We start from the raw sequence: 18,375 nt of genomic DNA on the forward strand, positions 1-18,375 counted from the left end.
TGTGATAGGACAACACTGATTGCTGAGATTTTGCAACCATCAGTATGCCCCAAGAATAGAGTGTGTTGTTGCTCTTTTAATATATGATGAAGAGCAACCTGAGCAAGTCTTAGTTGTCACACAAAGACCCTCAGTCTGATCCCTCACCTGCACATGTCACGGCCACACCTGCTTAAAGTCTGAGTGGGGTTATCCACAACTCCGGTGCAAGGCAGCACTACTCAAACTCTATATTTAAGATGTTTTATTTAAAATGTGAAACCTTATCCGTGAGAGGAAAGGAGATAGCTGTCTGAACCAGAGCAAGCAAGCAAGCAGTGTCACTGTGTGTGTGTATGTATGTGTGTGTGTGTGTGTTAGTGTGTGTGTGTGTGTGTGTGTGTGTGTGTGTGTGTGTGCGTGTGTGCGTGTGTGTGTGTAAGTGCACAGCCAATCACAAATGAGTCTGGCCCTGTCTTTTTTATTACACACGACTCAGTCACAGAATATGGGTCATGCTCGACATATCAGTTTTTATTTCCGTCTTGTTACAGGCTTATTCAAATCCCTCTGGTCTGTTACATTGAGTGTGCTCGTGTGTGTGTTTGTGTGTATGCCTGTCGTTCTATTGTTTGTGTTGCAGCCTGCAGTAACTGTGTCTCTCTCTACTTCTATCACTACATCCTTGTGTGTATTTCAAACCTCTAATTTTAACTCATTCTTCTTCCACTTTTGATTGATTCCAGATTTTGTAAAGTGATGGAGTTTGAGGTTTGTGGTCTAACAGCATCCTTTCTGTGCCTTTTCCATCCAGGGGTTTGAACCAGAGTGTTTATACACTGGTGAGAATTTTGGCAAGGTACTGACTACTCTGCTGGCGGTCAACTTCGCCACACAAGGTAAGACTTCAACACTCTTCTCTGTACCTTTAGCTCCTGAATGTTATCGACTGTCCTTTTTGAAATTCAGGAATCAGATAGAAGTTAGGTTTTTATTTTTACCTAACCACATCCTGATGTGTCAAGTCTATTTATATGTCAACTGCAGGAATCCACCCAAACTGCATTACAGTCAATGCACCTGGCCAACAGTCACCTTGGTACAGGTATTATGAATATGGGAAGAAAACAATGAAAGACGTGTGTTTTTAATGTGTCATACAAGACACTGGACTTTTAAACAAACGAGTAACAACAGATTGTGAGAAAAACAACAACAATTCCTGCAGATTCTTCATCTGACACATTACAACACTTGTTAAGCATGGGCTATCACTTTAATGAATCAAACACAGAAGGTCCTCCTACACTGTCACTGTTGGAAGGCATCTCGCATAAACTGAGCAAGCTGAAACTGTGTGAACAGATCAGTGTATGTTCATTAGACCTTGACAACAGATCAGGACAATATGAAGACATTTTGGAGAAAACTGAACATCTAAGATAATGAATCAGTGGAGAATTAGAAAAATGTGCAATTTAACATTTGGCGTTGTACAAAGACAATAACATGTACAGTAAAAAAAGCCAAAAATATATATAAGTGACAAAAAAGGAAATAAAGAATATTTAATACCAACATTAAGGCTGATTGAATGAGTAAATTACTGAAATGGTTGAAAGTGATTATGGGGGAAAAAATATTGCAACTGAACTAAATTGATGGAAGAGAAAGTAGTAGGTCTTATATGTTTTAATTTGATAATAGTAAAAAAGGACTTGATGTGAAATTGGAGAGTAATCAAGAGCCCTGGAACTGCAACCGATACAGGAAATATGCATTTTACATCATTAAGAGAAAACATAGATTCAGTGGAAATAGTATTAGTCTCAGTGAATTCACCCATTGATTTCTGAAGAGGAGTTTTGAAGCCTAATGATTGCACCCGCTCACTTAGCAAGAGGCAAAGAGCAGAGTTGAGATCGGCTGGTAGCCTCAAAGCTAACTGCTACACTGTGCCTACCTGTCAGTCAAGTCAGCCATGCCTCTGATAATGCCTAATTGAGCAAAACCCGTAATCTTAATATCTTCAAATGACATGAGTTGTGAGGAACTTCCTCCTTCGTACAGTGTGCATTAGTAAAGAAATGTGCTATCAGGCCTAAAAAGGTTTTGTTCCAGACAAACATGTTTGTTTATGCTGTAATGATGGACGTGTTAACATGGGTGCTAATGGGGTCTCTTGCTGAAACTTCAGGAACAGCAGTTTTTAGCACTTCCACATAGGCTTCATATTTTAACAGTGAAGGTTTCTGCTTGGCTGTAATTTGCTTCTTAAGGGACCATTCCTTCCCTCTGACTTGATGCTCCAGTGATCAAGCTTAGACATCAAGAAAAAAACCCTGGGACTATAAAACACATTTACAGTGCCTAGGTGACTCTTTTTTTTGCCTCGTGTATGTGATGAAGGTGATCATTTTTCACAAACTCTGTCCATGCAGCCTTTCTAAATCCTCATTGGGTGTGTTACCCATGGGCAGCTTGCGTGGCAGTGTGTGACTGTGTCATGCTGGGCACCATATTCACTCATGTGCATCCACAGCTTGAATAACAACCTTAGTTTAATGTTGTTGTTTTTGGACCACTCAGATAAAGTTTAGAATGAAGCAAAATGCATAATAGATGTAACATTGTATGAATGTATCGCTTTTAGACACACATACACCCCCTTCCTTCGCCCATTTGTTACATAAGGGTGCAGCATAAAAGGGTTTAGCAGTGCAGCAGCTTGTTTCTTCACTCTGGAGTCCGTGTTTTGGGGTTCTGAGGAGGTAATGTCAGTACCCAGAACTCAACGTCTATAGAATCAGCTTCTGTATGGTAAGCATTTTTAGACTTATCTACTGCTGCTGCATGCTGTATGACGGATATGTCCCAGGTCATTTGAGAACACAAGTTTGATATGTGAAGTCTATGAATGTAGAAACATTGTTGGAAAAACAGGTGTTTTAGCTATTCTTGCACACCTCATATCTTCATGATTGTTATTTCATTGTTGTTGTTGTGATGTTGTTTTATGGGGGACACTTTGTGAACTTTGCTTTTAAAGATGCCATTCAGATGAAGTCAGTATAATAAGGATTATTGATTCTGATCCCAGTTTTTCCAGTCCCATAGCTGCTTGTTTAACAGTGGAAAAAAAAACCAGGTATACAATGATGGAATTTACAAATTCACCTATTTGGGGTAAGTGGCTGCAAATGTTCAGATTTCTGGCTTTTGTCAGCCAATCCATACTTGTGAACATTAAAGATATCCCAGTCCTCTGGTGGTATCTGTTGAGTGCACTCAGATGAAGTGGCAGATGGATGTCACTCTGGTTTGTGGATGAGGAGCCTCTTGTCAGTGTCGGGCTCTTGTTTAAAATGCAAATCTCTTGTATGCTGCTTTCAGCCAGCAGCTGTTTGCTCATCCTTCAAACTGAACTTGATTTGACGTGGATTAGTCACAAGTTAGAAGATCTGATTGAGCATAAGAGGCCTCTGTTATTTTAGTTTTTAACTCATGATCCTCATGCAAGCCCAGCTTTGCTTTTGTCATATGCCCTTCTTTGCTTTGCATGTATGTTAGTTTAGGGTAAATGCTTTTGTGCATTTCCTCTATATATGGACAAACAGACATCAGTTGTAAGTAATCACAGAGCTTAGCTGACAGAAGGGCTTGTTAGGCTGCTCTGCGTGTGTGTTTGGAGTGTCATGTGGGATCCATGAGCTTCTCCTGCGGTGTGTGTTCATGGTCCCGCTGCCTCCAGGGTCCTTTCCAACCCAGAAGTGAAGCCTCCCTGAGTTTTCAGCATATGGAAGACTGTGGGAAATTAGCAGCTTTTTATTACTAATATATAGTACACTACATAAACTCAAGCTGAACTGCTGATAGAACAAAATTACCCTAAAAAATGTTACCATGGTGAGTTTTCCCTCTTTAACTGAAAGTGCACCTCCAGCATTTTTCAGTTGCAGTCTTTATTAAATTTGCATTAGAGGTTACTAATGCTATTATTTAGACCTTGACTAACATCTAGTTTGGCATCTAATAGGGAATGCACATCAGCTTGTTAGCCTGGAAGAGGTTGCAGGGCTGCCATGTGTCACATTTCAAGTGATAACTGGCAACAAAATTGATACCTCTGTCACTGCATCCCAGAGGCCTGCGCTCACACTGCGAGACAGATGGCAGCTACTGACCCTAAATCACTACTCTTCTGCTGCAGTGGCTGAGTGATGACACGGAAAGGGGGGGTTGGCTGTCTGTGACATATAGTAGATTTTTATGTGCTTCACAAGTCACAGCTTAGACTGTAATTTAAATAAGAGACAGGGCTGGTGGAAGCTTGGTTAAATATGGGTCAATTAGTCAGATTGAACCAACACAACTAGTCCATGAGCGATTGCTCGCATTAGAATCTAAAGACTGCATGTCGCTTTCTATTTTATAGCTGCCTGATCTTATTTTGGAGCTGTGTGCCACTTAAGCTCAAATCAGATCATTCTTTTAGGCTCAGTGAATGTGTTTACTGTCCTGGGGCTATGAAGAGCACTGGACCATACTCGCACAAATGATGAAGTTGTCAGCCCCCTAAAATATGTGCAGCCAAATCAGCAGTGATGACGTGTGTGGGAGTGAATGTGTGGGCTAGTATAAGTATCTTTTTGAGGACCAATTTCAGTTTGAAACCATTGCATCTCTTACATCATTGATTATGAGGGAACATTGCATCATGAGGACATTTATATTAAGGGGTAAATTTGATGGTCTTCACTACTTGACTGGATTGTTTGAAGGGTAAGATTTGGCTCTATGTCTGATATTAAGTTGAAACATTATTCTGATCTGTATGACTGTGGCAAAATTGAGACAATTCTGCCATTTGTCACTTATTAAAAAGTTATTTCACAGTAATGTCATTAATGCAACTCTTGTTGGTTTAGCTTAGATTATATGTATAATGAGGTCATAGTGGACTGCAGGAGGTCCAGGAAGACTGAACACGCTCCTCTCTGCATACACAAAGAGGCAGTGGAACGTGTAAACAGCATAAAGTTCCTAGGCATCCACATTTCCTCTGAACTCTCCTGGACTGTGAACACTTCACACCTGGTTAAGAGGGCCCAACAACGACTCTTCTTTCTCAGGAAGCTGAAGCAGACTGGACTCTCTTCTCAGTTGTTCAAAAACTTCTACAGAGCCACTATTGAGAGCATCCTGTGTCTCAGTGTGACAGTGTGGTACGGCAGCTGCACGCAACAGAATAGGAAGGACTTAGCCCGGGTGGTGAGAACAGCGCAGGGGATTGTGGGCTGCCGGCTACCAGATCTGGACTCAGTTTACACTGCCCGAGTCCAGAAGAGGGCCAGACGCATTGTAGCTGATCCCACCCATCCAGGCAAAAAAACTGTTTGTACCGCTTCCATCAGGAAAGCGGTTCAGAAACATCAAAACCACCACCAATAGACTCAAAGACAGCTTCTTCCCCAGAGCTGTGAAAGCAATAGCCCCCCTGTAAAGAAACATTTGCGTATCATCCTCCCTACAGTCACACACACCCTCCCTCTCGAATACACACACACACTCACGCACTCACGCACACACGCACACACGCACACACGCACACACGCACATCAGAATCAGAATCAGAATCAGCTTTATTGGCCAGGTATGCTTGAACACACAAGGAATTTGACTTAGGTAAACTGTGCTCTCTTTGTACAAGGCATAAGAATAAGACCTACAAATAAAAATAAAATAAAAACAATAACAATAACATCAGCTATAAATACAAATCACATGCACACACACACAGAAAAAAAAATCAGGAATTGCACTAAGCTGCACTTTCACTTTCTTTGTAAATATTTGTATTCTATTCTAAGGGTGTTTTTTTTTTTTTTTTGTTGCTTTTTTTACTTTTACGTGCTTATTTATGTGTGTTTTTCTTCATGTGCTATGCCGGAGTCTGCAAAACTTCGTTATGCCTGCATAATGACAATAAAGAAACTTGAATCTTGAATCTTGAATGTTAACCAGTATCACCTCCTGATAACATAATACACAATTCTATCCCGGGTCTGTTTGTGTTTTAATGTTACATCTAGTTGATAATTCGCCCATATAGCAACACAGGTTGACATAGTAATGGCAGACAAACATGGTTGATATTTCAGTGACTTTTATTTGAACCTTGTTTCAAAGTTTTAAAGTGATGAGCAATTTCTTTTGTCTACAAACAAAATCATCTGTCGCTGGAAATCTGAATCAAAGGGGGGTTGCTCTGCATTTCAACACTTTTTAAGCTCTCTATGATGTCATCTAGGTTTTAAAAGCTACAACCATGTCTGGTGGGGGACAGTGTATTTCTTCTATGCGCGATCCATTCGGCATAAATAGCGCCTGATGTGATGCATTCAAGAACAGCGGGAAATTTGACAATCTACCAACACTGTTCTCTATGTGTGTTGGTTTCATAATGTATAATGATTAGAGTGCTCAACCCTGTTGGGAAGTGATGGTTGGGCCAAGTGGTAATTGGTAATGTATGCCTCTCTAAATTGAGTTGGTTGTGGGGAGCTGGGGAGTACAGTCAGCAAAGCACACCAGGATTTCTGCTGTTTAGTTATTCTCAGCTCCTTGTGTTACTCATTCTTTTTTTTCTTTTTTGTTCACATTTTGTTGTTTTGCATGTTTCTTGGTTGCCCTTGTAAATATTTACCTTCATCTAAGAGTCTGCCTCCTATTAAACCAAAACCCTCTGGCTAAACTATCTCACAATTATAGACACTGTGTTTCCTCTGTGCGTTCACAGACTGTGCTGCTGAGAGGTCATGTTCGCAGTCTGGAGCCCCCTCTCCTAATCAGTCGACATCATCCCACACCTTTCCCTCCACCAAATCAAAAGGCTCTCTACGCAGACAATCCAAATCAGTGGTATGACATCTTCTATTTGCAACTGTATTGACTATTTTCTTGTCTACCCTCTCACATTGGTTTTCAACATTTCAACATACAAATTACATACGAGTCCAATCATGCAGCATCAGTTTACCACAGATGACACATTAATGCCTTGCATTTTAGAACATAATAGAGAAGAATGCCCATGCTGTCACTTGTCGTACTTCTCTAAAACAAAAGAGTAACACTCACCTCACACCCACACATATGCATATCCATGATATTAACAGAAATAGAAAGTAAGTGTATGAAAAAAACAAGTACATCCAGTGACGTCCTGAGTGTTATAAGACCTTCAGAAATGGCCACACCCTGCAAGGACTTTATCCTAAAGTAAAAATTAAAGTATGCCCACACTCAGGCGTGTGAATCACAGGTTAACTCACGATACAACACTATACCTGATACATTACCCCTGATGATGATAACATCAAGATACAGCGCCTCTGTGACAATTCTATGAAGATACATCACTGTATCTGATAAATTGAAGAATGCAAAATGACCATAAAAGGGTAAGGTGTTAGATTAATGTCATTTGCCACCCTGTGGAGTTATGAAGTATTGACACAGTGAGTTAAATTGGAAGGAGAATCTGTGGAGAGCGCTATGTTGTTCTTAAATTATAATACAGATAGTGCCAGGGGTACTATAATTGTATCCATAAATCAAGACAACAATATCAATATTTTGTACCACCCCTACTCATGCTGTCTCACACTCCCCTGCACAATGAAAAAATCAGTGAAAGCAAAAGCAAAAAAAAAAAAGGGCGCAGACTTAGCTTAATGGTTAAGTTGCGCGCCCATAAAGTCGGCAGCCCATGTTTGATTTCCCGCATGTCATTCCCCCACTCTCCTCTATCAATAAAGGTGTAAAAGCCCATAAATATAACTTTAAAAAAAAAATTGGTGACCGTCTCTGACCCCCTCTCTCTAACTAACAGGAGATGTCTGAGAACGGTGGAGGTGGACAGCTGATGGTGAAGGCCCGCTTCAACTTCAAGCAGAACAACGAGGACGAGCTGTCTTTCAATAAAGGAGACCTGATCCACGTGACGCGGCAGGAGGAGGGAGGGTGGTGGGAGGGCATGCTCAGTGGCAGGACGGGCTGGTTCCCCAGTAACTACGTCAGAGAGATCAAACCCTGTGGTGAGTTAGGACGCACTGAGTGAAATGGTGCTATTGGTTCAAAAGGAGATGACCTTTTACCTGTGTATATATTTTTTGTTGCAAAATGGACGGAAACTCAGTTCTGCTTCTTGCTCCGTGAAAGCTAGCAGGAGATTTTTATCATATTTTGTCTACCAAGACTTTGTCTTAAAACTAAAAACATAAAATCATTTGGAGAGAGAATAAATGATGAGATGCTGAAGCACCATGAGTTTAAAGTGTTCAGTTGTGCATGTAAACATGGTTACATTGTCTTCACATTCATTTTAAGTTTTTAAATACATCTTTATGTTTTAAAAGAATAAGCTCTAAGAGGTTCTCTAACTCATTTCACCCTGTTCCACAGAGAAGCCAGTTTCTCCTAAAGGAACCCAGCTGACCAAGAACTACTACAGTGTGGTGAGTTAAAATTAGCACAGCGTGTAAAAGATTATCTCGCCTTATGTCTGTATGTTCACACAAGCATTATTTGCTTTATGCAAATCTTTATTATACATAAGCCAGGCGTTATTAAATGCAAATCACATGGGCCTTGTTTTATGCTGTTGTTTGTTGAAGAAATGTCAAAATTGTTTAAAAATGAAAACTAAAATCAGACGAAAATCTTTGCTGTAATAAGTTCTTACACTGATCTAAACAGATCCTTTTGAGACTCTGAAAAAGATCAGCATACTCATTATATGATTTATGGTAATCAATATGTTGTGTATTTGTATGAAATATCTTCATATTGTTAATTTAGTTGTAAGTTTTTCTTGTTTTTTAATCATCAGCACAGTTTCTTTCACCTTAACACAAATTTGTTAACCAGAGTGTAGATGATGTATTGTGTACCAAAGGAGACAAAAATCATGCCGGTTTTCCAGATTATGAATCAGTGTAAACTGTACTTATAGAAAATAATGTTTTTCCATGTTTGCAATACTAAGCAAGTTCCTCTCTGTTGCAGGTAGTGCAAGACATCTTGGAACATGAGCGGGAGTTTGTCAAAGAGCTACAAACAGTCCTGACTTCTTATCTGCGGCCCTTACAAACCAGTGACAAGTAAGAGCATGAGATGCAGATAAGTTAATGGGATGATCACAGAGAGCAACATGGACTGAAGGGAAATGTATTTGGTCAACATATGATATATTAAGATATGAATGTTTTCTGACACATTCCAATATTCTTGGATTTACTGAAATGAAATAATGCATCGTTTAACAGTTAAGCTTTACTTTAATGGATGCTGTAGCACAGTTGTTTTCTCCTGTACTCATGAAATATGTGTGTATTCAGGCTGAGCAGTGCAGACAGCACCACGCTGTGTGGAAACCTGGAGGAGATCCTCACCTTCCAGCAGGCGCTTTGTGTAGCTCTGGAGGACTGTACCAAGTGAGTCATGCTTAACAGGGATCCTCACAGAAACCTGTCAGTCAACTTACCACCTAACTTGAGCAATGATCGGGTCTAAGCTTACCCCATCCTGTGGGATGGTCGTTTTAATAGATGCTTCTACAGCAGCTCATTTATTACAATACACAGACTCTACACATTACTGACATACTTGACTATGTTATTCAATCACTTCCTTCCTCCCTAATCTCTTTCAACTTCTTAACAACTTGCAGAGATTAATAAAGATAACCACCATGATCCAACAGCCCATTATATATTTTTCATTTTAAAAATCTGCACATCTAGTGGGAAACTCTGACAGCGATAAATAGTGGAGACAAATGGCTACCTTGGGGGAGGTAGAAAGTGCATTTATAAATCTTAGAAGGTATGCTTTAGAAAATGACTAGAAGGAATGTGAAGTATGCCCTTAAATTCTTAAAATACCTTCTCAATTATAAAAGTGTAACTTGAGACCCTGAAAAATCTTTGATTTTCTCAGATTCAGAACATGAAAACATGAAGATGCTCTGGTATTAAAGGAGGGTTTTGTAGGTTTTTGTAGGTTTCAGTTAAACCACCTCTGAGAGGATCCCACCAAAAGACGGTCTGTATTTATGTAGTATAACCTTAAATGATTTAGGGTATCAACTTTGCAACATTTTTCTTCGTGCTTTTCCCACCAAACCTCTCTCACCATGTCTATGTGTCTCTCTAACTTTGCAGAGTCTCAGATGGCCAGCAGCGAGTGGCAGGCTATTATCTGAACATGATGGGTCAGATCAAGACCTTGTACCTGGCTTACTGCTCCAGCCACCCTTCAGCTGTCTGCATCCTGACTGATCACAGGTCAGCTACATGCACACTACGAACACACTAAACTCTACCAAAGATAAACCATAAATGAATGATAAGAATCCTGACACAAATTTCAAAACATAAAAACTCCCTCACATGGTTTTAACATGAACATGATTATAAAATGTTCTGTTGGGTGAAAAGGTTTTTGGAATAAAAATACAATCGTTCTAAGTTTAACATGACCAAGTGGTTTCCAGAAATGTGGTTGGGTACCCAAATGTGCTCCAAGGATTGGTTTTATTCTTTAAACTTTCCCTTGTCTTTGTTCTTCATGATTTAAACGCTAATTAATTAGGGCTAAAAGTAATATAGATTTGACAGTTCAGGTTTAAAATCTTTTTGATAGAGCTTATGTTAACACAGACATGTGTCCCTCAAATATCTATATATATATATATATCTGTGTTTTTTGGTTCTCATATATATTTAAAAGAACCAAAATATATGGGAATATCAATAAAGCAGACTTACCTGGAGTATAACCCTGTTTAGGTCTAGGGATAAGGGAATACAGACAATACAGCTGATGTACTCCGATTAACCCTCCTGTTATGTTCGTTTCTCTGGAACAGCAATAATGGTCCTAGGTCAACTTAAACCGGGGCATATTAAATGATCCATAAGTGTCAGAATCCTAAAAAAATCCCAATAAACATTTTTAAATCTCATTATTAACTCCATTACTGACCATTTAAATCAATATTTAGTGCAATGGTGTTCTTTAATCCTCACAGATCATGGTTCAATGAAAATAACTCACTCGTTCTTTATGAAAATTAATGTTAAAACTTTTTTTAAATGTACACTGAAAAGCCTTAAATATAAATACAATAGTTTTGCATGACAGATTTTTGTTTATTTTATTTAATTTTACATTTTGAATTGTTTTTTTATGTAGTGCAGGTGTAGGACATATTGCAAATGTGTGAAATGAGCCATTTTCATTGTATATGTTGTTTACGGTAATTAAGCCAAGCAGAAGAAGTTTCATTGCGAAATAAAACTTTTAACCTTTTTTGGGGGGATTTTTGAACTTTAAAATGGGTCAATTTGACCTGCAACATAACAGGAGGGTTAACAAACCCATTCATTGATTAACAATTGTAAATGTAATGTAAAAGGTACAAAGAAACAAGAAAAGGAGGAGTCAGGTGAGGAATAGAACAAATGGGTAAGGCACCAAATCATAAGCCAAACAAAACTGAATAGTGTCCCGCATACTTACTTTTAAACTCTGCCCTGCTGCAACAAAAGAATCACTTCATACTAAGCATAAAAATGTTCAACAAGCTAAACAAATCCCAAAGAAAAGAAATGAAGTGCCTCATTCAAGTTGATAGTACCTACTTGCTTTTACACAGAGATCAAAGTTAACAACAAACTGCTTTAGAGATTGTTTTATACGTTACATATGTTTCTGAAAAGTTGTCAGTTGGTGATGGTGACTGCTGATGTACTGAAGTTCAGGTTTTGACCACAAGGTGTCAGGCGTCCTCTCCGTAAATGACCCAGAAGCTTCTCTGAGTCTTAACACTTCTTACTAAGTTTTTGCGCTGAAATGTCCCTCAGCAGGGGATTTGTAAAAGTGCACCAGCCTTACTGAGTGGTACCTGATGTGTTGAATCTGTAAGGTCACTGTGAAGTAACAGAATGGCCATGATGCAATTTAAATGGTCTGCTCTTGTTTAGAGAAGAAGTAGGTTCATAGGTTGTGCTTCGTGAGCAGCAGCAGACAGTCAAATTTCACACAGGAAGCTGACTGTTGACAGGATATTTGAAGCTGTGGTAAATGTTGACAGGCAAGTAAGACACTATTCACTGTATGTGCATTTGCATTGCGAAAGCCTTCTACTGACATTCACAATCAACATTACTCGCTCATGCTGCTACAGGATGCTGCATAAATAATGTTTTGGGTTATGGAAACTCATGAATGGGTTCCTTTTTTTTTGAAGCACCTTTTTCTGGACGACTGAGATCAGAATCTGTTGAAGTCGGAGCAAATGTCAAAAATATGCCGCCCTTTAAACTTGAACACCATTGCAGTTTTTTTGTGGTCCAGCCTACATGCAAAAAAGGTGTGAATTTTTTTATAGATTGTATAGCTGCTAATTTTCACGGCTGTGACATATAAATGGAAATCTCTAAAGTGGTTTACACACTTAAACAACTCGTCAGAAAGCGGGCTGTTTAGAATTTCATGAGTTTGCTGTCACAAAATGAGAACTTGGTATGGACAGTGCATTCATTTTCTAAAAATGACATTTATACTGTACCATGGAAACGGTCTTCCAGAGACATGTTGCCGTCTCTGGAATCAGTAATGTACTTGAGTTTAACTAGACCCAATTTTCTTCAAGCTAATTTATTTTAAAAGCTTTTTCATGATGAATAATTCTCTAAACATTCTGACAGCAATCAACAACTCAAACGACCAATATATTCCACATGTTCACCAGTTGCACATAATACTAATTTTCCCCAAGCTAAAGCTAGTGTCAAGTTTCACTAGGATGGCAGAAAAAGATAGTTTGTTATGGTAAGTGATGACAGCAATGTACCTGAGTGACTTGGAGATTCCTCTGGTAAAGGATTTCCCAAAGTTGGAGCAGGTAGTTCATAGAAACCAGAAGTTTGAGCTGGGAATCTCATATTGTCTATTTAAAATAAATGAAATAATACATTTAATAAATTAAAGTTATATTTCGGGGCTTTTTTGCCTTTATAGACAGGACAACAAAACCACGCTAAGGCCAGCGGCGCCCCATTTTTTCTATTTTTTTGGCTTTTTTTAAAAGATAACAGAACTCAGCTCTAAACACAGCTTTCCTTTCTGCTGGACAATAAAAAGTGCAGAACCATCTCCTCTTCCATTTATGAATCATTGACATATGAACCTCTGTGTATCACAGATGGGATATTTAATGGCTCTCTTGACTTAGAAGTGAAATGTGCAAAATATTCAAGTTCCAGCACTGCTGAGTGTTTATCATGTGAACCTTCTGGTATATTTGGTGTCACTAATTAGCACTATACATCACAAGTTTACTTTACAACACAAATAAGTTGTGGGATTGTTTTTGCGTTAGCAGTTATATTTCCATTTTACTGTTGCTGTCAGGCAGAAACCTTGTATCTTCATATCTCATTATTTTTATTTTCAAAAACTCATTTTTGTGACCCTTAGTGCCTATCAGTGAGCACTGCAAAATTTCAGCCAATGAAAAGCATTAAAAAGAGCTTGTGACTGAATCCTGTTAAGTGTTTAATACCATGTAAAAGTATAGTTTTGGAGATACGAGGTTTCAACCCGACAGCGGTGCTACATTAAAGTATATTAAAGTCATCATGTAATGAAATATAAGCATCTACAATGTGAACTTTGACTTTGACACGTATAGTCAGGGTGCAGTTGCCTGGGCCCGAAAATAAAAGTGTGATGTGCGATAACATTAATCAATATTGTGACACCGATATGAGATGTGATAAGTTAACACATTTTAAAGTTCCTTTGTGGTGTTTTTATACAGTTATGAAACAGACTTAAAACACTATTGAAACCTCTATATGGCCTACAAAAGCAAACAAGGTCATAAGGAGGAAGATTTAGATATGGTTAATTCTACCACCAGAAACTGCTGCGGCATGGCAGGTGTCAGATGAAGTGGTTAACAGCACACTGCTGAAATTACAGTTTTCCTGGCAAGACATTTCAATGAGTGATACATTTGTGTTTTAGAAGAATTTAGGATGACATTTGAAAAAAACAAACAAAAACACTAACACATGTACAACACAATATCAGTTAAGAGATTAGACGCACTACTTTGTCCGCAGTGGGTGCCAAAATCAACACAAACCACAGGTTCCTTACAAGAGTGCATATTAGCTAGAACTTACAGTTTTCATGTTAACATGCAGTTCTTCATGTTTTACACAATACAGGTCTGTGTTTGCAATGTGTTTCTGCTGAATTCAAAATAAATCCAAAACAAACATTTTCATTATCCACTTAATTGTCACTGATTAATCTGAGGGTAGCTGATTGCTAGCTTGAGCTTCATCCAGCTGTGTCAAACTGATGTAAATGCATGATCATTACACTCAGGCCTCTATTAAATTGGCGAAACAACCATGTCGTGTAGGAAAGCATTGCTGGTTTTTCATAATAAAATTATGTATTGGGATAAATTTAGACTTAGAAGACATGTTAATTGAAAATACTTTGAACAATTCATTTTGCAGCTCTAGTGCTCTGTGGTCTGTGCTGTATTCCCATTAGACTACATCAGAATCTAAAAAAATGCCCGTACTTATGCAATTAGATGTTCTTTTTTTTTAACAGTGAGGAGTTAGATAAGTTCATGGAGAGCCAGGGAGCCAGTGCTCCAGGGATCCTGACCCTGACAACCAGTCTCAGCAAACCCTTCATGAGGCTCGACAAATACCCCACCCTGCTGCAGGAGCTGGAGAGACATGTGGAGGTACAAGAGAGAGAATAATATCATGTCAAAGTATATGCTGAAAAACACATCATACAATGCATTTATTTGTTACTTCATACACTAGCAGTGCTTGTCTTGCATGTACAACGTGTTGTTTAATTTTAGTCTGATATGTTTGATCTAATGTGCTATTTATATTCACAACAGGAAGCCCACCCAGACTATGCAGACATTGTGAAGGCCACAGCGGCATTTAAGAACCTGGTGGTAAGTCTGAGATGCCCACAGAGCTCTGCATGATAGAACAGTCTTTAAACTTTATCATCCTTGGTAATCTCCAGCAGGGATTTGACATTTTATCAGCACAGAACAAGGCTGAGCTAAGCGGCCTATAAGCCTCTCATGCCAGTTCTCAATTATTGGATTGTAAAGCAGCTCAATTTCCGTCTTTTTCCCCATTAAATGATATATTTCCCTAACAGAAAGCTGGACCCTGTTTTGTGTCAATTGCCTTGACACATTTATGCTATTCCCTTGAATCCTTGTCCTTATTATGATCTCTAATAGAATAAAACAATCAAAGTAAATAAGCCAAATGTGATGACGGTGTCCAAGTTTCCTCCTTTCAGTCTGTTCAGTGTTTCTGTCGTTCAGTGGGTGTGAGCAGAAATGCATTCTCAATGAGCAGGATTGAAAAAAAGCAACAGCATTCTGAGTTAACATCACTTTGAGGCAAAATTTCCTCGGTAGAGCTCGGAGTTCCTCATAAATATAGCTGAGGTGATTCACACGTGTCTTCAGACAAGCTTCACAGGAAAGCAGGGGAAAAAAACCATACAATACTCTGACTTTTGTTCTTTGCAAGTCTCCGTTTTTGAATATGTGGTTGGGTGGGTAGGCGCTTATGAAGTCCTAGGTACATCTCTGCAGCGCTCCATCTACAGAATTAACTGCAGTGGAAAAAGACAGATGTTGCCTTGTCATTTCTTCTGTATGAAGAGGGAGAGCCCCTGCTAAACACCTGAAAATGTAGTACTCTACATTACTGCTAATTATTCAGTACCTCCGGAGGAAACCAAGAAAACACATGCATATCACTTTTTCAATAAAATATTTAAATTTTTTATCCTAATTGACCTGTGTTTATACTGTATCTATTTGTTTAGACACAGTGCCAGGACCTGCGGAAGCGTAAAATCCTGGAGCTCCAGATTTTGTCAGAACCAGTTCGGTCCTGGGAGGGAGACAACATGAAGAGCCTCGGGCATGTGGCCTACATGTCCCAGGTCCACTTGAAAAATGGGTCCAGTGAGGTGAGAGAGAAAGTCAGGGGTTACTGGTGTATGTTTTAAGACTTTTTTGTATTAGTGAAAGCTGCAAAGTGTAATCCTATGGATGCAATCCAATCAAAGAGCATTGATTGGCCTCATTGAGTGAAAACTCTTCAGATAATCAATGCTTACTAAGCACAGGTCCTTAAAAGATAGGAAGCTCATTTAGCTAGCTCACTAATTAAGATATAAAAACCTATGGAACCTGAGTATTGTATGTTTAAATGTAGGCAAAAAGCAGGTTGATTCAGACTGTAAAGTGAGGTAGCTAATTCTTCCAGGAAGAAAATATCCATCAAAATGGATGACTACCTCCATATTAAGTAAAAGTAAGGTACAGTTGAGGTCAAAATTATTAGCCCCACTTGTGAAATCAGATAAAACCCTTGATTTCTCCATGAAAATGACCAATAAAAACAAGTGTTTATAGTTTATGTGTTTCCAAAATAACAAAGTCAAAATGTTCACTATGATTGACTTGGATATTTTATTGATGCAATGAATTGAAACAAGAAAAGGTAAAAATGGCACGTCCAAGATTATTAGCCCCCTGGCCCAAAGTAGTCAATAGTGCGCCCGTTCTGAGCTCTACCTGACAACAACCTCTTTAACTAGTTCTTTACAAGGTTGGCACATGTCTCTGGAGGGATTTTTGCCCATTTTTCCAATGCAAATTGTTCAAGCTGGTCCAAAATACATGGTTTCTGAGCATGGACATTCACTTTGAGCACCCGCCACAGATTCTTCACAGGATTTAGATCTGGGCTCTGTGCAGGCCACCCCAGGACCTTGGTTTAGGTGTCCTTTAAGAACTGTTTGACCAATTTTGACGTAAGCTTTGGATCATTGTCTTTTTGGAAGACACAGCGCCGACCAAAGCCTAGACTAAGAGCAGAGTTCTTCACATTATCCCTCAAAATGTCAACATAACTTTCTTTTTTCATGATGCCATGCACCCAAACAAGACTCCCTGTGCCTGAGGCTGCAAAACAGCCCCACAGTACAATGCTCCCTCCACCATGTTTAATTCTGAGGACCGTGTTCTAAGGGTTGAAGGACTCTCCCTTTCTTGGCCAAACATGAACAACATCCATATGCCCAAAAAGTTCCATCAGATCAAAGGATGGACTTCCAAAACTCATCTTTACCTTTCAAATGTTTATGGGCAAACCTCAGTTTGGCTCTGATGTGCCGCTCTTTGAATAAAGGGGTTCTTCTGGGACGATGGTCCTGAAGCCCACTACGATGAAGATCCCACACAACTGTGTTCCTTCAAACATCAACTCCAGAGGTCAGGTCAGCAATAATCATCTTGGCAGATATCTGGGGCTTCTTGCTGACATCTTCGACTACTTTCCTCTCCAAAGTTCTTGAAATATTGTGTTTTCTACCACGCCTAGGTTTGTTTCCAACAGAGTTTGTCTCCTTGTACTTTGCAATGATGCAACGTACTGCTGTTGTAGACACTGTAAAACACCTGGAAATGACAGTATAGCCTTCCCCCTTATTATGAGCCTATATTATGTTCTTTCTGAGCTCAAGACTGATTTCCATTGTCTTTGGCATGGTTACTATGAGTAGTCTCTCTTAATAACGTGTTCAAGTGCCTTGTTTGGAGTCCCTTAAGTAAATCTCAATGCTGTTTGAATGCTCAGGTGTTGTTAGGAAGCCAATTGACCGACAGGTGTTGACTGCTCAGGTGTGTTTTAAAATCAAAAATTCACAGGGGGGCTAATAATTTTGACCACCCCATTTTCCCCTATATTTAATATAAAGTTATCCTAAAAATGTATTTTACATTCCAAAATGTACCAAAGCTACTAAAGAACACTGGTGAATGTTTGTTTAAATCAAGTTTTATCAATCATTCAAACATTGGGCAGAATTTAAGGAAAATGTTCAAGAATTCCTGGGGGGCTGATAATTTTGACCTCAAGTGTAGGTCATTCTGTCAGACTGGGTAGTTTACTTGGTCAGGTAGAGAAACTATTTGAACTGACTGCTGCTCGTATCAATACAAGTAAAAGAAGGGTAGGTCATCACTACCTCTATAAAATAAATTGAAAGTAAGGTAGGTGAATTTGTCAGTTTGGGAAGCTCGCTATGCCAGGTGGAGAAAAAAACCAATTCAAACTGACTTGTGTCAATACGAGTAAAACAGGGGAGGTCATTTTTTCGGTATGGTAGCACATTCTGTCGGATGAATACCATAAAGTGGTGAACTACCTTTATAAATAAATCTTCAAAAGTGTTGTATTT

General features: G+C 39.0%; 1 protein-coding gene across 8 annotated transcripts in view; it reads left to right on the plus strand.

Moving 5' to 3' along the window:
- arhgef6 (Rac/Cdc42 guanine nucleotide exchange factor (GEF) 6) overlaps positions 1-18,375 on the plus strand; it is a 34,212-nt gene that overhangs the window by 3,576 nt on the left and 12,261 nt on the right. For all 8 annotated transcript variants that reach the window (XM_034690314.1, XM_034690313.1, XM_034690315.1 and 5 more), the window contains exons 3-12: positions 794-878; positions 6,779-6,900; positions 7,874-8,078; positions 8,446-8,498; positions 9,049-9,143; positions 9,381-9,476; positions 10,206-10,328; positions 14,686-14,824; positions 14,993-15,052; positions 15,952-16,098. In XM_034690314.1, the coding sequence (XP_034546205.1) occupies positions 794-878; positions 6,779-6,900; positions 7,874-8,078; positions 8,446-8,498; positions 9,049-9,143; positions 9,381-9,476; positions 10,206-10,328; positions 14,686-14,824; positions 14,993-15,052; positions 15,952-16,098 (1,125 nt within the window). The remainder of the gene's footprint in view (positions 1-793; positions 879-6,778; positions 6,901-7,873; positions 8,079-8,445; positions 8,499-9,048; positions 9,144-9,380; positions 9,477-10,205; positions 10,329-14,685; positions 14,825-14,992; positions 15,053-15,951; positions 16,099-18,375) is intronic.

This window comes from Notolabrus celidotus, chromosome 8, assembly GCF_009762535.1.
Source record: "Notolabrus celidotus isolate fNotCel1 chromosome 8, fNotCel1.pri, whole genome shotgun sequence".
NCBI classification, from domain to species: Eukaryota; Metazoa; Chordata; class Actinopteri; order Labriformes; family Labridae; genus Notolabrus; species Notolabrus celidotus.